The sequence below is a fragment of the Scyliorhinus canicula genome, chromosome 10, assembly GCF_902713615.1.
Source record: "Scyliorhinus canicula chromosome 10, sScyCan1.1, whole genome shotgun sequence".
Lineage (NCBI taxonomy): Eukaryota > Metazoa > Chordata > Chondrichthyes > Carcharhiniformes > Scyliorhinidae > Scyliorhinus > Scyliorhinus canicula.
In genome coordinates this window covers 63272559-63299334 of record NC_052155.1, presented here as the reverse complement: position 1 = coordinate 63299334, position 26776 = coordinate 63272559, and the positions used below count along the sequence as shown (strand labels likewise).

Below are 26776 nucleotides of genomic sequence, written 5' to 3'. Positions count from 1 at the left end.
ACTGACTGTGGGCTCTGTCTGTCTCAGAGGCTGCATCCCGAATCAGCGGGAAAACTAGTGCCCTCTGGCTTCATAGTGACCATGCCCTATCTGGTGATTGGCTGCTGTGTTGTGTGTGTTGATTGGTCTTTCAGTGTGTCAGTCAGTGTGTGTCTATGCACCATCATATACTTATGTGTATATTATGACATCCCCCTTTTTAAAAAAAAATGTGTGTGTACGTGGCAATAAATAGTGTGGTATGTGAATGTTCCTGATTATGGGAGGCATACGTGAGCATATTTACAGGACTATATACATAATTTCTAACATATTTACACAGGAAGGTGTCTAGTGCAGAGTGTCTAGAGGCTTTCGAGGTCAATGAGGTTGGCGGAAGCGCTGGTGTTCAGCCGGAATCGGATGCGAGATCGGTTGACCTTGAGGGTGGCACACCACTCGTCATCCGGATCAATACTGAGTACTGGGAAGGACTTGGCTTTTGTTTTCTGAAGCACCTTGTGTTTGGTGATGATGCCCACCTGAAATGGTGCTTTGGGATCCTCGGTGTCAAGGTCCTGAATCATGTCGGAGTCGGAATCGGTGGTGGAGCCGTAATTGCAGGACTGCGCGAGAATGCGAAGGTGCGTGAGGAAAGATTGAAAAGATTCATCCTTACCCTGCAGACGCTGTTGAAAGACGTAGTGCTCAAAACTTTTGTTTATCTCGATGTCACAGTGATTGTCGAATTTGAGCAGGACCGTCTTGAACTTGGACTTGTCCTCACCTTCAGCGAATGTGAGGGAGTTGAAGATATGGATGGCGTGGTCCCCGGCCATGGAGAGGAAGAGAGCAATCTTCCTGGCGTCTGAAGCAGCTTCCAGATCTGTAGCTTCGAGCTACAGTTGAAATCTTTGTATAAAGATTTTCCAATTCGCACCGAGGTTGCCGGTGATGCGGAGCGGCGGGGGAGGGCGGACGCAGTCCATACTACCGGATGGCTGATCGCTGGTCGAAGGCAGATTATTTGAGGGTAGGTCCATCAAACTCTAACACCACGTACTGGTACCATGATGTGTTGGGTATGCTGGGTCTGTGATGACTGCGTTTACCAGAGCAGTAGAAGAGACAGGCTACCAACACTTGTAGAAGTACAACTCTATGATATTTAACCATGAGCTGTTAAACATACTTGCACTGTGGGTCGACACTATGTTAGGTTGACTGAAGACCTATGGGTAACCTGACCAGACTATACTGCTAGCACATGGTAGAGGTTTGTGCTACTGACTGCAGGCTCTGTCTGTCTCAGAGGCTGCATCCCGAATCAGCGGGAAAACTAGTGCCCTCTGGCTTTATAGTGACCGTGCCCTATCTGGGATTGGCTGCTGTGTTGTGTGTGTTGATTGGTCTTGCAGTGTGTCAGTCAGTGTGTGTCTATGCACCATCATATACTTGTGTATATATTACGACACTGTCCACTTCCTGCCCCATGATTTTCTACGCTGCATTTGAAAACATTGGAGCTGCTCCTGTTTTATTCCACCATCAGGTAGTGTTATTCATGCTCAGAGTACCTTTCCTAGTGATCTCCAGCACCTGCTACAGCCAAAATGCACCTCCACTTTAACAGGTGCAGGTGTGTTTTAAGTGGTGCAAGTTTCAGACGAACGTGTGGATCCTTCTGAAGTGTGAAGCCGCTCAGAGCCTGTTGAGCACTGGGCTGCATGCTCTGATTATTTAAATGAGCAGGCAGCACAAAGTTGTGGCACCTACATCAGGAGCATATAAATTACACATCCTGATGTTTAGGCCTGTTTTGGGGCCTTATACGATTTTTTTCCCACATTATTTTCAAGAAATAAGTCAAGGACATAAGCCCCATCCTATTGACTATTGGATCCTTTTAGGTCGCAAACTTAGAATTGTAACCATCTTACCAAATGCCCCCAACTATGGGTTGTATCTTACGTGCTCCCACTGTGCATGTTGAGAGAGGGAGGGGGCAGGGGAGCAGCACATAAAATGGGACGGGTGCCCATCCCAGCCCACCAACTTCTTGCTCACCCCCATAATTGGCGACCCACACATCATATAATCAAGGGTAAATTAGGCTTGTTATCAGATCAATTGACCCTGATAATACTTTGTCCACACCATAAAATGGTTGGCATGTGCAGTTGGATGAGAACAGGTAACAATTTTTTAACAAAGCTCTTCAAAGGGCAGGAAGGAAAGCGTGGGGGTTGAATATTTGGAACTGCCTTTTGCCGATTGGTGGGCACTTCTTCTAAGATCAAAACTGCCCTTCCTTCCTTCCCACCAGCATGCATGCTTGAACGTACCCCCTGTCATGGCACCCCCCCCCCCCCCCTCCACTGAACTTCCCACCCCTCGCTGCCCAAGACCCCAGACTTACTATCTCCAGGAATCCATAGCCACCTTCTAACTTGTTGCAGTCCTGGCAATGGGCAGTGAATCGCTCTTGGTGACGTCAAAACTTATAAAGCTGCCGGCCAATGGACCTCCTACCCACTGCGTGGTGAAAGTCCTTCTTGGTCCTCATTTAACTAGTCCATCTCACTCTATAGCTGCGGTGTGGGTCAGAATGGAGCCCTACAATCCTTTTCTAGAGTCCAGGTGAAAAAACCAGAATCCTGCCAGGGTGCCCGGTTGCAGTGCCTAGGTGGCATGCTGGCAGTGCCTATGTGCCCAGGTGGGACTGCCAGGATGCCAGGCTGGAATTACTGTGGTGCCCAGCTGCTGGAGGAGTGCCAGGGTTTCACCTGGCCCTGTCCCCGACCACCTGGGTGTCTCCACTGGCTTCGGAGGCCCATCCAGAATCTGTTACAGATGGTCCACGTTAGTGTGGACCAGTATTAAACGGAGCTCTGTCGAGGTCTGGGAATGGCTGGTGAATCTCGGGTGCCGGGTGAATCCGGTGTCTGGATATTTAAATGAGCTATCAGGCTCATTTTCGCCTCTATCCCGTGGGGGCAATGGGGTCGCTGAATTGCACCTGTAATAATTTTTCATTGGTAGATAAATTCTATGAATTTCATGTCATTACCACACAATGGAAACATGTGAAACAGAGCTTTCTCCTCCTTTGTTCATTACATATCCAAAGTTCAATGAGTTGCTTCAGGAGTTGTCAGTCTTCAAACTTGACTCAATATTTATAAGGGTGATAAAACAAAAATAGATATGACACTCACTCTTACAACCAAAATTGTATTAAGTAATTAAATTAATGTACTGTTAATAAAGTGTTTCCATCCAGCAATTCATTTTATTTAGCCAAGAGTGACTTGTGTGGCATTTAACAAGTTATTGTAAAGTGAAGAAAGAATGCTTCTGTGGCTTTATAAAGGATCTGTCGAGGAGGACCACAGAAATGCAGCTTTACCACTGCTCTCCTGAACAATTGGCTAATTTTATCTTGACATGGACAATATGAAGTTGGATTGCATCATACTTTTTGGAGATTTTTCTTTAACTCCTATATTTAGAAAGGCTAAGGATAAAATCAGCATGAAAGCTAACTGCTATCTGTTATTTATAGACAGGGTCCAGTGAAGCCAGAGATCCTGTCAATTAACTGGTCAGGGAAGCGATCCAGTCGGAGGCTTCAGAGAACTACTAGCCTATCTCCAAACAATACCAATTTCAGCATCTTGAACTCAGGTATGGTGCTAGCAGTCTGATAGTCCATGCTCTTTCTTCAAAGTTAACATGAAAAAGCTTTTCCTCCAGATTGTGCTCCCAAATGTCTTTATTGGTATGATGAACTTGTGGCCTAATTAATAAATATATATTCATAGTCGTAAAAGTGATACAATTATAACACCATTATTGATGTTATGAATTCTTGCCAAGAATATATTCTAATACTTATCGCGTCTGTTATTACTAATATGTTTTATAAATACCTCATTATAAAATTAGTGCTGGGCATTAAACATACATTCTTGCCCTCTGTATATGCAGGTAGTAGCAATTTCTTCCATGTTGATCAGCAAGGATCAAGTAAGTTTTATTGTTAAAGTGTACGGGTGCGATTCTCCCATGCCGTGCCGTACCGGAGAATCGATGTTTATGCCATGGGTGTGGTGGATTGGTGGGGGGGGGGTGGGAGGGTTTGGGGGGAATGGGGGGGGTGGAGGGGTTGTGGGAGTGGGGGGTGGGGGGGTTGTGGGAGTGGGGGGTGGGTGGGGTGGGGGGTTGGGGGGATGGGCCCCCCCCCAACCCCCAAGCCCCCCCCAACCCCCAAGCCCCCCCCCCCCCTTATACCTGGCGCGACGTCATCGTGGCGCCGCTGCTGGCCCCCTCTCAGGCAATGAATTGGCCACGGCGTAGGCCCATTTGCGCTGTCGTGGAACGTGACGACGCGGGCACTTGGTCCGCGCCGCGGAGAATCGCCCCCTACATGTATGAAATGTAATAGCCAGACATTAAGTTCCTTAGCCCGTACATAAAGAAGAACTGTGAAAAAGTAAATGGAGGCAATTATACTTAGCACTCCATTCAAACAAAGGCAAAGACCTGGGCTGGAATTTTCCCATGGTCCCTACGGCAGGAATACAAAAATCAGTTGCACGCTTGCGTGAATTTCCCGCAGTATTTTCCCCTGGTGCCTGCCATGGCAGATCGGGAAACCCATTGGAGGCCGGTTTGAAACTGATTTGCCTCCCACTAATGGGATGTGATGAAGTCCCAAACAGAATTTCCCACCCACTCCCGATTCTCTACGTGTGGAACAATTTGGTGTGCAGGTCTCAGAACCCATTGGGGCACACCTGAACAATGCCTGGGGGCACTTCCGAAGTTTGGAATGGAGGCCACCAGCAACGCTGGACCCTGGAACACCATAGGGTGGGGGTGGGAGCACACCACACTTCCAGATTCAGTGTCATCGAAGGGGTCAATCTTCCAGTCGCAGAATGTTCCTAGAGATCCATCTCCTTTCTCAGGAGGTCAATCTTCTATTTTCATTAGTGAGTCAGTGCTGTTGGTTGCCTTTTCGATATGATGGTGGGCTACGTGCCATCAGACCTATAATGTTCTTGTCGGATGGCCTGATTTATGTGACAAGAACATTTGTAGTTAAAGCTATTAATGATTTATGAACATTAACTGTGGGTCAAATATATACAAAACAACAGATGAACAAGCAACCTCTCTCTCTCTCTCTCAGCTCCCTCGTCAGTCTGAGGTAGACAGGATCTACTCCCATTTGGAAGCAAATGGATGTATTAGTGAGAGGCAGCACGGTTTTGTGAAGGGCAGGTCATGTCTCACTAACTTGACAGAGTTTTTCGAAGAGGTCACAAAGGTGAATGATGCAGGTAGGGCAGTGGATGTTGTCTATATGGACTTCAGTAAGGCCTTTGACAAGGTCCATCATGGCAGACTGGTAGAATAGGTGAACTCACATGGGATCAGGGGTGAGCTGGCAAGATGGATACAGAACTGGCTAGGTCATAGAAGGCAGACAGTAGCAATGGAAGGGTGCTTTTCAAATTGGAGGACTGTGACTGGTGGTGTTGCGCAGGGATCAGTGCTGGGACCTTTGCTGTTCGTAATATATATATAAATGATTTGGAGGAAAATGTAACTGGTCTGATTAGTAAGTTTGCACACGACACAAAGGTTGGTGGAATTACGGATAGCGATGAGGACTGTCAGAGGATACAGCAGGATTTAGATCGTTTGGAGACTTGGGCAGAGAGATGGCAGATGGAGTTTAATCTGGACAAATGTGAGATAATGCATTTTGGAAGGTCTAATACAGGTAGGGAATATACAGTGAATGGTAGAACCCTCAAGAGTATTGACAGTCAGAGAGATCAAGGTGTACAGGTCCACAGGTCACTGAAAGGGGCAACACAGGTGGAGAAGGTAGTCAAGAAGGCATACAGCATGCTTGCCTTCATTGGCCGGGGCATTGAGTATAGAAATTGGCAAGTCATGTTGCAGCTGTATAGAACCTTAGTTAGGCCACATTTGGAGTATAGTGTTCCATTCTGGTCACCACACTACCAGAAGGACGTGAAGGCTTTAGAGAGGGTGCAGAAGAGATTTACCAGGATGTTGCCTGGTATAGGGGGCATTAGCTATGATGAGAGGTTGAATAAACTCGGTTTGTTCTCTCTGGAATGACGGAGGTTGAGGGGCGACCTGATAGAGATCTACAAAATTATGAGGGGCATTGACAAAGTGGATAGTCAGAGGCTTTTTTCCAAGGTCGAGGGGTCAATTACAAGGGGGCATAGATTTAAGGTGCAAGAGGCAAGGTTTAGAGGAGATGTACGAGGCAAGTTTTTTTTACACAGAGGGTAGTGGGTGCCTGGAACTCGCTGCCGGAGGAGGTGGTGGAAGCAGGGACGATAGTGACGTTTTAGGGGCATCTTGACAAATACATGAATAGGATGGGAATAGAGGGATACGGACCCCGGAAGTGCAGAAGATTTTAGTTTAGACGGGCAGCATGGTCGGCACAGGCTTGGAGGGCTGAAGGGCCTGTTCCTGTGCTGTACTTTTCTTTGTTCTTTGAGGTCACCTGACTCTAACATTCACTTGTATACTAATGCGACTCCCAGTGGCCAGTTGGTGAACTACAACACAACCATAAACTCCATCTGCTCTTTCCTCTAAAGGAATAAATACATTATTCCTGCAGCACGGGTATCACAAGTGGATAGCACTGTGGCTTCACAATGCCAGGGTCCCAGGTTCGATTCCCCGCTGGGTCTCTGCCTGTGCGGAGTCTGCACGTTCTCCCCGTGTCTGCGTGGGTTTCCTCCGGGTGCTCGGGTTTTCTCCCACAATCCAAAGATGCGCAGTTTAGGTGGATTGGCCATGATAAATTGCCCTTAGTGACTAAAAAGGTTAGGAGAGGTTATTTGGTTGCGGGGATAGGGTGGAAGTGAGGGCTTAAGTGGGTCGGTGCAGGCTCGATGGGCTGAATGGCCTCCTTCTGCACTGTATGTTCTATGTATTATCATCAGTATACTTACATATGATATTATTAGCCTGTGAGACTAACAGCATTACATTTTTTCTTTAAAATTTTAAAAACTGGTTTAACAAATATATAGAACAGCAAACATACTATGTACAAATAGTCCAAATCTACAAATTGAGTCGATCAGGTTTACATCTGACTCTGGTTGATCTTCTCAAAGTTTGATGTTGCTGCTCAGAACTTGTAGATTCAATGTTCTCCATGACATTCTCATGCTCAGGAACTGCTGTACTATCTGACACTGCAGCTGATGTTGATTCTTCTGTAGATTTGTCATCCATCACATTGTCTTCTCTGGTTTTCAAGAGCGCGAGACAATTTCTTCTTAAAACCAACCCTTCCTCTGTCTGCACATTGTAGGAATGAGGTGCTACTTCTTCAAGTACAATAGCTTTTCTCGACCACTTGCCTGAATCTTCTATTCTCACAATGCCATCACTACTCAGAGGTGGTAAAGTTCTAGACACTCTATCATAGAACTGCTTTTGTTTTGCTTTAATGTTTTGCATTTCCTGCAGTACCACTTCATTCTCCTCCTTTTCCAAGTATGGAAGTGTGGTACACAACCTTCTATTCATGAGTAACTCTGTTGGTGATCTATCATGTGACAATGGTAACGCTTTATAATGTGATTTCATGAGATTTGGATCAGATTGGCTATCAATTGCTTTCTGTAATGTTTGTTTTACAATGTGTACATTTTTTTCGTTAAGATCTCTGGAATTCATGCCCATACGAGCATCACCATTTTTTAATTCACATATACCATGGTAAGTTCTTCTATCTTCTTGATAAGTTAAGGTTTCATATCTGATGCAGGTGGTAGGATAGAAATGGGATTGACATGCAGATCTACATCTTCAGCAATTTCTCTGCTAATAGTTTGTACCGGTGCTTTTGATAATACATCTTCTTTAAATTACATCTCATTGGCAAATCGTAGTGCACTAAAATCAGTGAACATATCGTTGAATTTGCCAATAATGTTCTCAGGATCATTGGAGTGTTGATCCAATCCTTTCTGGATGCTATATAACAACTGCACTAGACCTAATGCTTTACAGGATTGAACACCTGATAATGAATCCAAGCCCATGGTAACAATACAGAATGGAACAGGATAAACTGTGTTCTTCACCACACTCAAGTCACAAACACATTTAATGCTTGAACCATTATAATCTCTCAGAGATATTTTGTGATTTCCTCTAATCGGCTGAATTTTTTGATTTTTTAAATCAGTCATGCTCATTAAATTGGCTTTGGCACCAGTGTCTAACTTCAACTGCATCGCGGTACCATTCAATTCAAGTGGGAGCAGCCATTTGTCCTCATCAAGGATTGGATCAACACTCCAACAATTCTGAGAACATTATTAGCAAATTCAACGATATGTTCACTGATTTTAGTGCACTACCATTTGCCAATGAGATGTAATTTAAAGAAGATGTATTATCAAAAGCACCGGTACAAACTATAAGCAGACAAATTGCTGAAGATGTAAATCTGCATGTCAACCTCATTTCTATCCTATCAGTTTGCATTTTTTTAAGTGCAGGAGAAACTTTTGTGGCGGAATTCATCGCTCCCCACGCGGCGTCGGAGAATCGCGGGAGGGCCTCCCGACATTTTTTATGCCCCCTTGGCGACCCCAGCGATTCTCCCCCCACTTGGAAAATCGCCGCTCGCCATTTTTCACGGCGAACGGCGATTCTCCGAGCCTGATGGGCCGAGCGGCCGGCCCTTCACGCCTGTTTCACCATGGCAGCAACCACACCTGGTCGCTGCATTCATGAAACGGGCGCCAGATGCCCGTTTGGGGCATCTAGGGGCCCAATTGGGACGGGAGCACCACGACTGTGCTCGGGAGGGGACAGGCCCGCGATTGGTGCCCACAGATCATCAGGCCAGCGTCCAAAACAGACGCACTCTTTCCCCTCCGCCGCCCGGCAAGATCAAGCCGCCACGTCTTGCTGGGCGGCTGAGGAGAAAGACGGCCACCGTGCATGCGCAGTTCACGCCGTCTGCGCGCTGAAGTCATCCGCGCATGCGCGGGTTGGAACCGGCAACCCGCGCATGCGCAGATGACCTCACAAATGCGCCGTTTTGCGCGTCATTTCCGGCGCGACAAGGTTGCGGCCGGGAAAGTCGGAGGCCCGCTCCGAGCCCCCGGGTTGGGGTGAATTAGGTGCGGGGAGCGGGCCCCGAGGCCGTCGTGAACCTCGGCCGAGTTCACGACGGCCGCCACGATTTTGGCCACCAGCGGAGAATTCCGCCCTTGATGTCTCCAAAAAAATATTCTTCCCTGTTATTACTCCAACAAACAATGATGTTTCATCATTGGAGACTGTGGGCGCGCCAGTTGTTCACGCGACGCCGGTCCGACGCGCTCCCACTATTCTCCAAAACGGCCAAATGTTTTCCATCTTGTTTCGCGCTCCAAAATCCGGAGAATCGCCCGATGCACCCAAAATGGCGTTTCTTCGGCACCCCCGCTATTCTCCGGCCCGGATGGGCCGAAGTCCCAACGTCGTGACGCCAGGTCACGCCGTCGCCGTCCACACCTGCTTTTTAAAGTCGCCAGCCAGTCGTGCTGACTGACGCGAGCAGTGAAGAGGTGAGCGGACCGTCCCCGAGTCTCCGCAGACTGGGGAAGGCATCCCCAAAAATGCAGCGGCCATTGGGGGGGGAGAGGGACAAGTGGGGGGGGGGGAAAGGGAGATGTGGGAGGGGGGGAGAGGGAGAAGTGGGAGGGGGGGAGAGGGAGAAGTGGGAGGGGGGAGAGTGAGTGAGTGGAGGTGGGAGGGGGGGAGAGGGAGTGAGTAGTGGGAGGGAGGGGGGAGAGTGAGTGAGTGGAGGTGGGAGGGGGGAGAGGGAGTGAGTGGAGTGGAGTGGGTCGTCCACCCCCGGATGCAACATCTCAGCCGCCCTGCCGGCAGGATGGTGACGAGGACACAGCCGCTGGTTGCCCTGTGGCTGATGGGCACAGCCCACTGACGCACCGGTGAGGAGGACGTTGTTAACTGCCCGTTGGACGCAGAAAGTGACCAGGGGTTAGGCTGGCCGCGTGTCAGCAGCGCGACCAGGCCACCGGGACACACAGGTATCCCGTGGCAGGCGGCTGCCGAGGTGTCGACTAACCTCCGTCTAACATATTGTTTCTCTGACCCCCATCACCTTTCTGTAGGTGACCATAATGTATTCGAACAGAACGGCGATGTTCAGCGCAGTGGTTGGGGCTGCTGCACTGCAGTTGGACATCCAGCAGCATCCACAGCCACATCCCACAGTGGATGCAGGAGCTGCTGCTGCAGCAGAGGGGATGGCTGCGGAGTGGCCCGTCGTCGAGCAGCATGGGGGGGAGGAGGAGGAGGGGGAGGAGGAGACGATCGAGGCCTAGGGTGTACCGTGCCCGGATCTCTTTCGAGACACTGCCGGACATCACCTGCAGGAGGAGACTCCAGTTGAGCAGAGAGACGGTCGCACATATCTGCCAACTCGTGTCGCACCTCGCCCCACGTGGATCGGGAGAAGGACACGCGATCTCAGTTGCCGTCAAGGTGACAGTGGCACTTATCTTTTATGCTACCGGCTCCTTCCAGTCTCCGAGTGGGGACCTATCCAGGATATCGCAGGCATCAGTCCACAGGTGCATCCGGGATGTGACCGACGCCCTGTTTGCCATCGCCGACCGCTACATCACCTTTCCCGAGGACCAAACAAATCAAGAAGCACGAGCCCGTGGATTTGCCAGCATGGCCGGGATACCGATGGCCCAGAGAGTCATTGATTGTGTTCACGTCCCCATGCACCCGCCTGCAGGCAACAGGGAAGTGTTCACAAACAGGAGGGGGACATACTCCATGAACATCCAGGTGGTATGCGACCCCCACATGAAGATCATGCACGTGTGTGTAAGATTCCCAGGAATGATGCGTACATTCTTGCGCAGTCATTCATCCCTGCTATGTTTGAGGGACGGCCACCCTGGCTGAGGGGCTGGTTGCTGGGCGACAGGGGTTATCCACTGAGGTCTTGGCTGATGACGCCCATACGGAGACCTCAGACCAACGCGGAGACCCTTTACAATGAGGCCCATGCAGCAACCAGGGGTGTGGTGGAGCGCTGCTTTGGTCTTCTGAAAATGCAATTCAGGTGCCTGGACTGCTCCGGAGGGGCCCTGCAGTACCAGCCTAAGAGGGTCTTTCGCATTGTTGTGGTCTGCTGTGCGCTGCACAACATTGCAATGCAGAGGGGAGATGCCCTGGTGGAGGAGTCGGAGGGAGAAGCCACTGGCAGTGGTGCCAACACGGAGGAGGAGGAGGAGGAGGATGAGGAGGAGGTGGAGGAGGAGGAGGAGGAGGAGGAGGAGGTTGGTGGTGCGTTGGGCGCAGCACACAGACACGACCCGGGTGCTGGTAATGTCCAGGAGGCTGCACGACGGCACCGGCGAGGAAAGCGGGCACGCGACGCGTTGGTGGCTGCAAGATTCACACTGAACACTACCACTAACACCTGCATCGCCAGTCGTGCAGACGGACAGCACACAACTCACACCTGCCCAACCCCCCCCCCCCCCAACCCCCGCTGCACTTCGAGATCACCCTTACCACTGCGGCACAACGGTATGGCACGACATTGATGGCTGCGTCAGCGGGTGTGATCAGTGCCATGTTAAATGATGACAGCCCGATCAGCGAAGAGCTGTGAGCTCAGAATCGTTAGACAAAGTCTGACTCATGGCAATAGCTGAACCATCCATCTCGGTGGTCGCTGAGTTCATCAGGGACACTCCATCACGTGCCCGTGTGGGCTAGCTGGCGTCGGAGTGCCGAGGACTATGGTTTCCGACTGGGGTGGGGGGGGGGGGGGGGGGGGGGGGGGGGGGTGGGACTGCAAACCCGGCACCGAAGTTTCACCGCTCGTCAGCCCCAGCGACACTCGGTCACCATCACGATCCCCGTGGCGACAGAAAAATCACACAGTCTTACAAGTTAGGTGCAACATTGAGTTTAATGGTTAACATTATGTACAGATGCCCTAGCCCCTACGACTAAACTGTGCCCTTCACCCGTGCCAACTTACTATGTGTCCCTCTTCATTGCCTTACGGGCCCTACCACTAAGTCTAAGTGAATCCCCAGATGGTACAGCAGGAGTGGAGGCGGACTGCTGAGAATCACGCCCCGCGATTGGCTCCCCGTCGGTACTCATTTCCTGGGTGACCCGGCCTTGATGGGCCAGGCTGCTCCGTGGGCGTTTCGGATGACATGGTGCCACCCTGCTCTGCCCGCTGCCCACCCGATGCACCAGGGATGGGACGGGGGAGGCCGAGTGTTCAGGGACGTCCTGTGATGGAGTTAACGTGCACGTGTCATCCATGGCCCAGGGGAGGGCTGCCCTCTCACAGGCAGCAATGCGCCAGAGCCAACATGACATTGCTGGCGCGCTACAGGCTCTGGACTGCCTCCTCCCTCAGGGAGCCCGGTGGCCCCTGGGCCTCAATGTGGGATGGAGGTGCGAGCGGGGATGTTCCCTGTCGCCCCACCAACACCTGGCGCTGCCAGTCCTGGAGGCCTGCAACGGTATCGACCAGGGTCCAAACGTTCGCTGCGACGGAGTCCAGGGAGTGAGACATTCCCGCCAGGGACTGTGCGACCTCAACCTGTGAGTGCGCGACACCATCCAGCACGTGCGTCAGGCGGTCGATGCTCTCCGCGACTGACTGCTGGGAGTGTGCCATTGCCTGCTGGGACTGGGCCATGGCCTGGTGAGACTCGGCCAGGGCCCGTAGCGCGCCGGCAATGTCATGTTGGCTCTGGCGCATTGCTGCCTGTGAGAGGGCAGCCCTCCCCTGGGCCATGGATGACGCGTGCACGTGAAGCCGAACGCCTTGCAGGACCTGACCCATGGCCGATACCGTTTCACCCATTGCCTCGACCGCGGACGCCACCCGTGCGGTGTCGGCCTGGGCGGCTGCCATGAGCAGCACCACTCCCTGCTCCTGGACGCGGTTTGACTCCTCTAACTGCGTCTGCAGCTGCTGGAAGACGGCCCTCATCCCGTCATTGTGTCCCTGGGTTTCAAAATGCATCGGCTGTCCAGGTGGGTCGAGTAAATCCAGGAACCCGGGAAACGTCTGGGCGGCAGCTGGATGCTGGGCCTGGGCTGCCCTCCGACCGTCCAGCCCCTCGGCTGCTCCGACCTCCACCTGCTGTACCGGCTCGGCTGTGTGGTGCAGACCAGACCGTGACCCAGGAGCCTCATCACTTAATTGCCCAACCGAGGTGAGTGTCTCTGGGATGGTGGATGGTGTGGGAGATAGCTGTGCCGCAAGCTCTAGGTCCTCGTCCATCAGAAATTCAGGAGTGTCCTGGTCCAGTCATGTCCTAGCGCAGGGCGCACGCGGCCCATGTTCGGTTCAGCGTCAGGTGAGTCCGTTGATTGCGTCGCCGTCCTCTGTGCGTCTGGGTCCACTGACCCTGTCCTGTCCTGTCTCACAGCCCGACCTTCAGGTAACGCACAGCCATGAAAGTCGTCACTGTCCGTCCTCTGTATGTCCCGCTCGAGAGTCACGGATTTGGAGGATGGCCCTCCTGGCCGACCTCCTGCCACCCTCTGGCGTGCGGTCCTGGGTGCGGTGGTTGTCGCGGGTGGGCGCCTGTGTGCGGCACCAGACGACCCTGGACGTTCGTCAGCTGGCCCTGGGGAACAGAATAATACGGGGTTGGGTTAGACACCCTCGACCGGGCGTTGGATGGTCCAGTGGGTAGAGTGTGAGGGCACAGAGGATGGGGGGTGCAGTGGGTAGAGTGTGAGGGGACAGAGGATGAGGGGTCCAGTGGGTAGAGTATGAGGGACAGAGGATGGGGGGTGCAGTGGGTAGAGTGTGAGGGGACAGAGGATGAGGGGTCCAGTGGGTAGAGTGTGAGGGGACAGAGGATGGGCTGGGGGGGGGGGGAGGGTGTTGTCATGCAGGGTTGTCTCACTTGGTTCTGCACCTCCAACCTCGCATTGCGCGATCTCCCGGGTGGCAGATCCCCCAGCAAGGTCCAGTGCCCTCTGTTCAAACACGGTCAGGGGGTGCAGAATGGGTGAACCCCCTCCGGTTCTGTTGCGCTCCCGGCTGCTGTGAGCAGTCCTGTCCTATTGGGGAGGGGGGGGGGGGGGGGCATAGATAGATCATCACAATTCGGCAGGTATCATCAGGGCGTTCAGATATTGGCACAGGTTGGGAGGAGTGTTGCAGCTACACCATGGCATCTCTCCAGGGGGTCGCAGCGCTCATGTGGGTCTGTGACAACTTTGTTAACCACCCTCCACTCACTCTCGCCCCCCCCCCCCTCCCCCTCCCCCTTGTGCCGACTTGGGGGGAGGTGGGTGATGAGGGACATGGGTGGGGGGGGGTGGGTTTGGTTGTGACCCGGGGGCACCCTCATGGCACTTACCCTGGCAGCCCTGGTGAGGTCGTGGAGCTTCTTGCAGCACTGCTCCCCAGACCGAGGGGTCTGCCCCACAGCACTGACTGCCGTGCCCACCTCACGCCAGGCCCGTCACACAACGCTGCAAGGGTGGCGATGCCCTCGTCTTTGGCAGATGATGCCCCTGCGCTGCTCCACCTCATCGAGGAGGGTCTTGAGGTCAGTATCACGGAACCTCGAGGCAACCCTCTGTGGCTCCGACATTTTCACCCCCTCCCTTGTTGTTGTCGCCCGCGCCCTTTTACGACGCGGAGCGGCGTCATTTGGGCGTCATTCGGGCGTCGCGGCCTTCAGACATCACCCCGCCCCCGTTTTTCCCGCGGACCTGCTCCTAGCCCATTTCCGGGGCCTGAATCAATCGCGAACGGGGCCATTTCACGCCGTCGTGGAACTCGGCCGGGTTCACGACGGCTTTCCCGATGCAGCGCAGCATCGGAGAATCCCGCCCTGTGTCTTCCACTGAGCTGACTGATCTGGAGTTAGGAAATAATTCTGAGCAAAGTGATTTTTTCTTTTGCATCTGGAACAAAACTTGTCAAACGCTGGACACTGCCTGAATTTGTGCCTTTGACCACATCTTTTACACAGAAATACTTTATCCTGATCTCTAACCTGTTTGTTGGTGTGTGAGTAGCTGCAGGAACTACCCTGCCTTTTTTTGGAAGTTTCCCACCTTTTTGGGTAAAGGGCAGCAACCGGAGTGCTTTCCTCCAAGTAGATTCCGCCATTACTGAGAAACATTTTAGAATGCTGTGCTGCTACCTCGTGAGCCTGACAAATCTTAACTGTTCCAAAGACAGCTCCCATTCCCTCAGCAAACGTTCCCTCAGCTTATTTTCATTCACACCAAACACAATCTCTGCTGAATCATGGAAGATTCCACTGCAGAAAATTTACAGGTTTTAGCTTTTAACTTTATATCAGTGATAAAATGATCAATGGACTTGTCTGTCTTCTGTCAACGTGATCCAACACATAGCGTTCACAAATGTCATTCTTTCTGGGGGTGCAATGTGCATCAAATCTTCAAATTACTTTGTTCAAATTTTTACTATCTTCATTGTTTGCAAATTTAAACGTATTAAACACAGCAATTGATTCAGGCCCTGCGGCTGTTCGGAGCATCGCTACCTTATGCGAATCTAATTAATCTCTTAAATTTACTGCAGTAAGAAACAGATTAAATTGCTGTTTAAACACACGCCAATTGCTGTCCCCATCACCATGAAATCTGAGATTCATTAGTGGCTTCAAGGACTCCATGTTGTTAACTTTTGCAGTCTGCAAAATCTTCAAATCTGTGTGGACCTCGTGACAGGCTTGATTTTTCTCAGTGGTTAATACCATCCTGGCCTGGTACCATGTAATTTTCTTGTTGGATGGGCTGATTTATACGGTAAGAACACTTGTAGCTAAAGCCAAAAATGATTTAATATTAACTGTGGATCAAATATATACAAAACAACATATAAATAATAATATGACCATGTAGAAGCAACCTCTCTTTCTCAGCTCCCTAGTCAGTCTGAGGCTGCCTGACTCTAACATTCACTTCTATACTAATGAGACGGCATGGCAGCACAGTGGTTAGCATTGTTGCTTCAGAGCTCCAGGGTCCCATGTTCAATTCCCAGCTTGGGTAACTGCGGTGTGCACTCAGATCTTGGGCGGACCAACTGTCGGGTGTGTTTGCGGATATCTTCAACCTCTCCTATTCCATTCTGAGGTTCCCATCTGCTTCAAGAAAACCACTATCATACAGGTGCCAAAGAATAACCAGGTAACGTGCCTCAACAACTATGAAGTGCTTCGAGAGGTTAGTCATGAGACACATCAACTCCATACTCCCAGAATGCCTTGTCCAGTGCAATTCGCATACCACCACAACCTATCCACAGCAGTTGGTATTTCCCTGTCCCTACATTCATCCCTAGAGCATCTCGACAATAAGGACTCCAATATCAGACTCCTGTTCATTGGTTACAGCTCTGCCTTCAACACGATAATCCCAGATGGTAATCCTTTAAAACAAGGAACATGGGTTCAGTGAAAGGAAAGGGTAATTGTACGGGAAATAAAAAACTCACTTGAGACAGGCCACTTGGATGAAGGTGCAGTGGATCCTCAATCCTTTGGTGCAGGCCGCCTTTGCTGTCGGTCACTACTCTCGCTTCGAGCAACCCCGCGATCTCCATAGCCCTTTCTTCATAGGGGGTGAGGACTCAGAACTCTGGGATTTCACCTGCTGGCCTTCTCCCGTTCCTTCCTATTGTGGACTATCATCTCCTGTGGGGACAAAGAGAGGGCATTGTAAGCCGCACGCTTGATGGGGCAGGGGATCCATAGTAGGTCGCTTATGAAGGCACTGCGTCCAGACATTAAGGGGTTGTGATGGTGATGCCAAGGGGTTCTGATGAACAAGCTTGGCAGTCAGATATGGGAGAGTGCGAGGTGTCAGCCAATGGATGGGTGAGGAGGGGCCATCACGGTGTGGGTTGGGTGGAGGCGGGGAGGGGGTTGGGAATTGAGTGGTGGCAGCCAGGAGGAGAGACTTCGTAACTGTAAAATCCCATATGGAACCCACAGGGTGGGAATGCTTATTTTTCCCGAGCTCCTTGCCGAGTATCAGCTCCCCCGCTAGGTGCGGGGAATCTTAATTAACACATGTATATGAGATCGGCCAATAAGGCACTTGCCTTGGCAGGAACCCAGTATGGATCTACCAGGTATATACCGCTTGTGTAAATCAAATTTTGTTTCTTATTTTACTGGGTGTGGACTCCCCGTTTCCTTATTAAACTGGCAGCGAGGAGTAAACTTGTTTGCTGTCGAATGCTGCAACCTACTCAGCTGAGCCACCTACCCGATTGTTTGGACCCAAGTTTGCATTTCTTTGATTCGCCATGTCTCTGTATGGGTGGTTAGAATAATTTGACGCCAGTGTTGAAGATTAGAACCAATATGCTGAACTAACGCGTTATTTCTTCCGGGCCAACAATATTTCAGAGAACGAGCAGCAGACGGTCATACTATTGACGGCCTGTGGACCGCATACGTTTGGTAAATCCAGAGTCTCACGTACACGGCGACCCTGGATATGCAATCATTCAACCAGCTCATGACAGTTGTGGTAGATTAGGTTGATTGACTACGCTAAATTGTCCCTTAATGCCTAAAGGTTAGGTGGGGTTATGGGATTGTAGGGGGATGGGCCTAGGTATAGTGCTCTTCCAGAGGATTGGTGCAGACTCAATGGGCTGAATGGCCTCCTTCTGCACTGAAGGGATTCTATGTTTCTATGAACACCTTAACCTAACCCAGTCGATAATTGTTGAAAGATAAAGATTCAAAAATACGGCAGAGAGATTCGCTGGTGAGTCCATCTCACAGAGTTTGTATTTCTGCTGCAGAAGATAGCTGAATTTTGTTAGTATGGAACTGTTAGTGGTGGGCAGCATGATAGCATATTGGGTAGCACGTTTGCTTTACAGAGCCAGGGACCCAGATTCAATTCCCGGCTTGGGTCACTGTCTGTGCGGAGTCTGCACGTTCTCCCTGTGTCAACATGGGTTTCCTCCGGGTGCTCCGGTTTCCTCCCACAAGTCCCAAAACACATGCTTGTTAGGTGAATTCCTGAATTCTCCCTCAGTGTACCCAAACAGGCGCCGGAGTGTAGCGACTAGGGGATTTTCACATTAAGTGAGCCTATATGTGAGACTAATAAAGATTATTATTATTATTCATCTGATCTGCTGTGCAATCGTTTGGTCTGTGTTATTAATAATCTGGAGACTTTTGGGCCAAGTCTCCCTAACTTTTCAGCAGGTGCTACAGATCTCCCTGTCCCAAGAAAGCAAGGAATGTGGCATCTAAGAGAGACAAGGAGTAGAGGTGAACGTCTTGCGGCATCGCCCCTCACATGGTATTCCCAGGGCCTGCACCGAACGCCGCTGCGGCTCTAGCCTCTGGGCGAGAGCTAGCCGCCAGGATGTGTGATGTCATCAGACTCAGCAGAAGGCCATTCAGGGCTGTGAACGCCAGTACAGGTAGGCAGCAGGAAGGCTAGCGCTCCAGCCGCCCTTGCCGAAGTAGGCGGCAGCCCCAGGGCCGGGCCTTGCATCTGGACGACTCAGAAAAGGCAGATGATGAGGCTGAGATGCAGCTGAATTGTTTGGCAGTGCCCCATGTGCCCCTATTCATGTTCCGATACAAGTGAATTGTCATATGCTCCAAATGGAACTGAATGCGGGAATTACCATTTTTGTGATGGCGCACTGAACTTCTGATCTTATCATTCAAGAAATACATACTTTGTCTTTGGCTGACACAATGGTTCGTTTGGCTAAATGACTAAATATCATGGGTTCCACCATCACTCCAGTGGTTTATAAGCACCAATCAGTTTGCCCTCCCCTCATTGTTGTGCAAGGAAATGGCCCGAGCCCGTTGGGCTGTGATTTGGCTACACCAGCTGCAGTTGGTCTAAAGAAGTACAGATTAGGTGGAGCGGCCGTGCTAAATTGTCCCTTAGTGTCCAAAAGGTTAAGTGGGATTGCTGGGTTACAGGGATAAGGCGGAGGTGTAGGCTTAAGTGGGGTGCTCTTTCCAAGGGCCAGTGCAGACTCAATGGGCTGAATGTCCTCCTTCTGCGCTGTAAATTCAGATTGTTTCAAATTAAGCACATGGTTGTGTTCTGGAACTACTGTAGTTTATTGTAGTTTATTGTGTACAATAATAATTTAAATATGTACAGAGGGAATAAAATGTTAAACTCTGGTGATGATATCAAAACAACTGGTAGAGATAATTTGTTAGAAAACCAAAGGAAACTGCAAAAAGATATTGATAAGTTGGGGGATGGACTAAAGAGTGACAGATGGAAATCAATTAACAATAAAATCAACTTTTATTTATGTAGGGCCTGTTGTATCTGTAAAATCTCAGATACTTCAACCAGTATTTTAATCAAAAGTTTTACCCAGATGTCTTTATTAGTGAGGAGCACAAAGGACAACAAAAATATTAAGCCAAACCAAGTTTATTCAACAACAACTTTAACTCTTAAATTAACCCAGAACATATAGTAAAGATTCCCAAAATGTGTTATACTACCAGTGAAGATGGCTTCCGTTGAGCCATCGGTCAGATTCTCTGAGTCTGTCAGGTCCGTCGTTGAAAGGTGGATCTTGCTGGTAGCTTTTTCTTTGGGAATGTCTTGAGTGTCTACCTTTATGGCCCTCCCTTCACGCCTTTCCAGACACTTACCTGACTTTTGTCAATGGAGACTTGACAGGACACGGGGCTCACCCCCAGATGTCAAACAACAACGTGTTGTTTGCACGTAACCTGTTGCGGTATAAGGTAACGGTGGGAATTCTGGGCGTCTGAAGATCTGGATCGATCTGGGACACCCAAAACAAATCTGTGCATATCAATAAAATCGATGATCTCCTGATGCGTGATTGACAGGGCAGGTCCAGACATGTTCTAGCAGTTTGTCTCTGGCTTGTTTATTTTACTTTGGTCAAGTCTGAATTCCCATCAGCCTGCCTGAGATTTGATTGCAGTTTGATTTAATGTATCCAATTTAATTGGGCCTAAAACCAGGTAATGCCAGGTTACCACAGTCCCTCCTCTTGATCCAGTGAGCGTCAGCGAACTGGAACACAATTTTTTTTTTAAAATTTAGAGTACCCAATTATTTTCTTTAAATTAAGGGGCAATTTAGCATGGCCAATTGACTTCCCCATCACACCTTTTTGGGTTGTGGAGGGGAGACCCATGCAGACACGGGGAGAATGTGCAAACTCCACACGGACAGGGATCGAACCCGGCTCCTCGGCGGCATGAGACAGCAGTGCTAACCACTGCACTACCGTGCTGCCCCTAAGGATCATCAAATTCACATAAACTGTGCTGGTAATGAGTTGAGTCATACAGTTACAAACTGCTGGTAGCAGGCTGATTCACACAATTACAAACTGTACTGGTAACAAGATGAGTTGCACAATTGCAAACTGTACTGGTAATAAGATGAATTGCGCAGTTACAAACTGTGCTGGTAACGAGTTAAGTCACACAGTTACAAACTGCTGGTAATATGGTGGGCTGTGCAGTTACAAACTGTGCTGGTAACGAGTTAAGTCACACAGTTACAAACTGCTGGTAATATGGTGGGCTGTGCAGTTACAAACTGTGCTGGTAACGAGTTAAGTCACACAGTTACAAACTGCTGGTAATATGGTGGGCTGTGCAGTTACAAACTGTGCTGGTATCAGGTTGATTCACACAATTACAAACTGCTGGTAATGAGACGAGTTGCACAATTACAAACTGCTGGTAATGAGATGAGTTGCACAATTACAAACTGCTGGTAATGAGATGAGTTGCGCAGTTACAACCTGCGCGGTTGTGGACAGCACGGTAGCATGGTGGTTAGCATAAATGCTTCACAGCTCCAGGGTCCCAGGTTCGGTTCCCGGCTGGGTCACTGTCTGTGCGGAGTCTGCACGTCCTCCCCGTGTGTGCGTGGGTTTCCTCCCAGTGCTCCGGTTTCCTCCCACAGTCCAAAGATGTGCGGGTTAGTTGGATTGGCCATGCTAAATTGCCCGTAGTGTCCTAAAAAGTAAGGTTAAGGTTGGGTTACGGGTATAGGGTGGATACATGGGTTTGAGTAGGGTGATCATTGCTCGGCACAACATCGAGGGCCGAAGGGCCTGTTCTGTACTGTACTGTTCTATGTTCTATGTATGGAGCATAGCCTGGATGTTCTCCAATAACGTTTTAACAGTGCTCTCATATGTGAGGGCTGCAAGCTCTGGTTCGGATAAATCTAATCCGAGGAGAAGCTCAATCTTTTGCATAGTTTGCCCGGTCACACCAGTAGGTGTGAGTTAAATCTGGTAGAACTGGGTACGGAGCTCAATATTATCATTAAAACAAATGCAGGTCTTTGTTCCAGGAGTGATTATTCTGCTGAAAGGTTTTGCAGATCATGGGTGGGGTTCTCCGACCCCCCGCCGGGTTGGAGAATCGCCCGGGGCCGGCATCAATCCCGCCCCCACCGTGTCCTGAATTCTCCGCCACCCGGGATTCGGCGGGGGTGGGAATCACGCCGCGCCGATCGGCGGGCCCCCCACGGCGATTCTCCGGCCCGCAATGGGCCGAAGTCCCGCCGCTGACAGGCCTCTCCCGCTGGCAGGAATCAAAACACCTACCTGACCGTCGGGATTGGCGGCACGGGCGGTCTCCGGGGTCCGGGGGGGGGGGGGGGTGACGCGGGGCAATCTGACCCCGGGAGGTGCCCTCATGGTGGCCTGGCCCACGGTCTGGGCCCACCGCCTCTTTTTCTTCCACCTCCGCCATGGCCTTCACCATGGCGGAGGCAGAAAAGGCCCCCTCTCCTGCCCATGCGCCGGTATGACGTCAGCAGCCGCTGACGCTCCGGCGCATGCAAGGACTTACGCCGCCCGGCGAAGTCCTTTAGGCCCCAGCTGGCATGGCACCAAAGCCGGCGGAGTGGGAAGCACTCCGGTGCGGGCCTAGCCCCTCAATGTGAGGGCTGGGCCCCTAAAGGTGCGGAGAATTCCACACCTTTGGGGCAGCCTGACGCCGGAGTGGTTCATGCCACTCTAACACGCCGGGACCCCCCGCCTCGCCGGGGAGGGGAGAATCCCGGCCCATGTCTTTAAGGGTGCGGTTCTTTCTCTCCACAATACCACTGGATTGAGGGAGGTAAGCAATGCGGAAATATTGTTTGACCCCAAACAACCCCATTACCCATTGCATTACCTGGACAGTGAAGTGAGTGACCTGGTCTGAGTTGATGCTGCGGAGGAGACCCCACCTAGTGAAGATTTGCTGTTCTCGGATGTCAGCCGTGACCTTGACCTTGTTAGTACGGGTTTGAAAGGCTTCCACCCATTTATTAAAAATGTCTACAATGACGAGATGTACTTGTAACCTCCTGTGCCAGGCAGTAGGGAATCGATGTAATCGATTTGTAGATTAGTCCAGGGGCCTTGGACGGGGAGAGTGTATCTCAATTCCCCCTTGTGAGCATATTTATCGGGATTGTTATGTGTGCAAATTATACAATTATCGACCTAATGTCGTACGTCCTGCTCCAGGTTTGGCCATTAGCCTTAATTCACTTACTTCTGGTTCCTGCCCCTTCATGATCCTGGACATCATGGTTCTGGTAAAGGATTTGGTTGCGGTCTCTGGTTAGAACCACATAGTCTTTAAGGACTATCCCAACCTGAATTTGTTTCAGATCCTGGTTGCTGCTTTGGGCCTGTTTTAGATCTTTAACCTTGGTCTGCCTGACGGACACAGCATCAATGCATTCGGTAACGAGGGAGAATCCGGTTAAGATAGTCATGCAGTGGTAGTCCAAGGTAACAGAAGAGCTCCTACATGACTGCTTGGAGTCAGTGGACTTGTCCATATTCAAGGACTGAGCAACTGTGCCACCACTGTCACAGATTTCATCAGCAAGTGTGTAGAAGACTGCATGCCAAAGAACAGGGCCGGCTCAAGGCACCGGCAACTCGGGCGACTGCCCGGGGCGCCATGTGCTCGGGGGCGCCAGAGGCTCGGGTCCCGCGCATGCGCAGTTGGGCCGGTGCCAACCAGCGCATGCGCGGTGGCCGCCCGCCCCCAGGGCGGCCCCCCGGCTCGGTCCGCCCCCCCGCTCAGTCCCCCCCGCCCCACCCTCGGGTCCGCCCCCCCGCGTGTCCGCCCCCCTCTCGGGTCCGCCCCCCCGCCCCGCCCTCAGGTCCGCCCCCCCTTCGGGTCCGCCCCCCGCGTCCGCCCCCCCCCTCGGGTCCGCCCCCCCGCCCCTCCTCGGCCTCGCCCCCCCCGCCCCTCCTCGGCCTCGCCCCCCCCCGCCCCTCCTCGGCCTCGCCCCCCCCGCCCCTCCTCGGCCTCGCCCCCCCCCGCCCCTCCTCGGCCTCGCCCCCCCCGCCCCTCCTCGGCCTCGCCCCCCCCGCCCCTCCTCGGCCTCGCCTCCCCGCCCCCGCCCCCCCTCGGCCCCGCCTCCCCGCCCCCGCCCCCCCTCGGCCCCCCCCCCCTCGCCCCCCCCCCTCGGCCCCCCCCTCGGCCCCGCCCCCCCCCGGCCCCCCCCCCCCTCGGCCCCCCCCCCCCCCCCCCCCCCAAGGGCGCCGAAGTTCAGCTTGCCCGGGGCGCCAGCAACCCTAGAGCCGGCGCTGCCAAAGAAGGTAGTACATGTGTTCCCCAACAGAAAACCATGCTTTAATCAGGAGATTCACACACTACTGAAGGCCAGGTCTGAGGCGGTCAAGGAGGCAACTCACCACCATCTTCTGAAGGGCAACTAGGGATGGGCAATAAATGCTGGCCTAACCAGTGATGCCCACATCCGTAAATTATTTTTTTTAAAACTGGATCTTCGACTTCCTGACCCATAGACCACAATCAATCAGGATAAACAACACCACCTCCTCCATGATAATCCTCAATACCGGGGTGTCGCAAGGCTGCGTACTTTGTCCCCTACTCTACTCCCTATACACAACTGTGTGGCAAAATTTGACTCCATCTATAAGTTTGCTGATGACACGACCGTAGTGGATCGAATCTTGAACAGCAATGAGTCAGAGTACAGGAAGGAGATAGAGAACTTAGTGGAGTGGTGTAATGACAACAATCTCTCTCTCAATGTCAACAAAACAATCTCTCTCTATATCAGCAAAAAAGTCAAAGAGCTGGTCATTGTCTTCAGGAAGCAAAGTATCGTACACACCCCTGTCTGCATCAACGGGGCCGAGGAGGAGATGGTTGACATCTTCAAATTTCTAGGTGTGCACATCACCAACAATCTGCCCTTCATAGAATTTACAGTGCAGATGGAGGCCATTCAGCCCATCGAGTCCTGGTCCACCCACATTGACGCTACGACCAAGAAAGCAGACCTGCGTCTATACTTTCTCAGGAAACTAAGAAAACTAAGAAAATTTGGCATGTTCACATTGACTCTTACCAATTTTTACAGATGTACTATAGAAAGCATACTATCTGAATGCATCACAGCCTGGTAAGGCAACTGCTCAGCCCAAGACCGTAAGAAACTACAGAGAGTCATGAAAACAGCCCAGTCCATCATGCGATCCTGCCTCCCATCCATTGACTCTGGGGCTTGCCCCCAGATGTCCATCCCTGACGGTGTTGTTTGCATGTAACCTGTTGTCTTATGAGGTAAAGGCAGGAATTCTGGGAACCTGAAAATCCGGCTTGATCTGAGCAACACAAAGCAAATCGGTGCACATCAATAGAATCGATAGGTCCAGACGTGTTCTGGCAGTTTGTCTGTGGGTCAAGGCTGAATTCACATTAGTCTGCCTGAGGTTTGACTACAGTTTGATTTTCAAGTGTCCAATTCTTTCATTTAAGATATCCAATTTAATCGGGCCTAAAACTAGGCCATACCGTGAACTGTCCATAGGCACTTCACAGGAATCTTATCAACCAAAATTTGATACTGAACCATATAAGGAGATATTTTCTGCACTATGGAGGCAAAGAATGGTGGGATGTAAGTTCAAGGAGTTCTCGAGATCATCTTTGCTGTCTTAGGGATAGGCTGGGCTCAGTAAGGATGAATAACTTTCACACAAAAAAGGAAGAGATAATCAGAGACCAAGAGAAACAGAAAGACTTCACCTGGCTGTTCTTAGATTTTTGACTTTAATGTAAAAGAATATTGGGCAGGTTACAGACGGTTAATTCAACATTGCCCATCGCATAATAGAAAAGCAAGAGACACATGGGCACAAACCCATCGTGAGATATGCTATTTTGCCCTTTCAGTTATAATTGCACAGTACCAGCATGATCACCAGTGGGAAAATATTTAAACCTCTGGTAAATATCTCAACATTTCTGCCAATAATCTTCAAAACAAAAATGTTGGCTGTTACATTTCCTGCCACCAAAGTTGCACATATCATTTTAAATTCATGTAGACTTTTTTCTCTTTTTTTGATTTCCAAAGGTGTTCACGCAGATGAGGATATCCAGTGGATGACCCAGATAAATAGGCTCCAGAAGCTAATTGACCGCCTGGAAAAGAAGGTACACATTATTTTAGAATGTGGACAGTCTATAAAACAGCAACTTTACAACAGGAAATATGTCATAAAACTCATTATCATAAAGCCAAAAAAAGCAATCCTGATCACATTTACCAATTACCAATTATATTTGCTTAATAGTACTATTTTTGTACCGTTTCTTATAAGTTCACAAGATAAAGGAGCAGAATTAGGCCATCTGGCCCATCGAGTCTGCTCTGCCATTCGATCATCCTGGCCTTAACTCCACCATCCGACTATTCTCCATAACCCTTCAACCCATTACCAATTAATAAACTGTCTAACTCCTTCTTAAATTTACTCACTCACTTGTCCCAGCTCTTGGGTAGCAAATTCCACAGATTAACAACCCTTTGTGAGAAGTAGTTTTTCCTCAACTCTGTTTTAAATTTGCTACCTCTTATCCTAAGACTATGACCTCTCGTTCCAGGATGCTGCACAAGAGAAAGCATTCGCTCCACGTCTACTTTACCTATACCTTTTATCATCTTGTATACCTCAATTTGATGTCACCTCACTCTTCTAAACTCAAGAGAGAATATAGGCCTAAATTGTTCAATCTCTCTTCATACGACAAAACCCTCATCTCTGGAATCAACCTAGTGAACCTCCTCTGAACTGCCTCCAATACCACTACATCTTTCCTCAAATAAGGGGACCAAAACTGTGCAAAATACTCCAGATGTGGTCTCACCAATGCCTTATATAGTTGCAACAACCATTACTTACTTTTATACTCTATTCATTTAGCTATAAATGCCAGCATTCCATTCACTGTGGGGCTGGTTTAGCACACTGGGCTAAATCGCTGGCTTTTAAAGCAGACCAAGGCAGGCCAGCAGCACGGTTCAATTCCCGTACCAGCCTCCCCAAACAGGCGCCGGAATGTGGCGACTAGGGGCTTTTCACAGTAACTTCATTGAAGCCTACTCGTGACAATAAGCGATTTTCATTTTTCACTTTCTTTATTATCTTCTATTTACTTCTGATTGGCTCATCTTTCCCAACAGTTGGTTAAATTTCTAAACATGTGCTCACTAATTTTTACATTTGTTTTAACTTCTTGCGGTTGCAGAACTTCATTCCGCATCAAAAATTTATTTCAGCAGATTGTGTTAATTTATGAGTTAAAATTCACTCGTGTTAATTTGTTGGAAGAGTAAACTAATTAAACAC

At 50.4% G+C, this 26776-nt stretch overlaps 1 protein-coding gene across 1 annotated transcript in view; it reads left to right on the top strand.

Moving 5' to 3' along the window:
* Positions 1-26776, top strand: part of necab1 (N-terminal EF-hand calcium binding protein 1) — a 310466-nt gene that overhangs the window by 224666 nt on the left and 59024 nt on the right. The window contains exons 7-8 of the mRNA XM_038809077.1: positions 3545-3666; positions 25501-25580. Coding sequence (XP_038665005.1) covers positions 3545-3666; positions 25501-25580 — 202 coding nt within the window. The remainder of the gene's footprint in view (positions 1-3544; positions 3667-25500; positions 25581-26776) is intronic.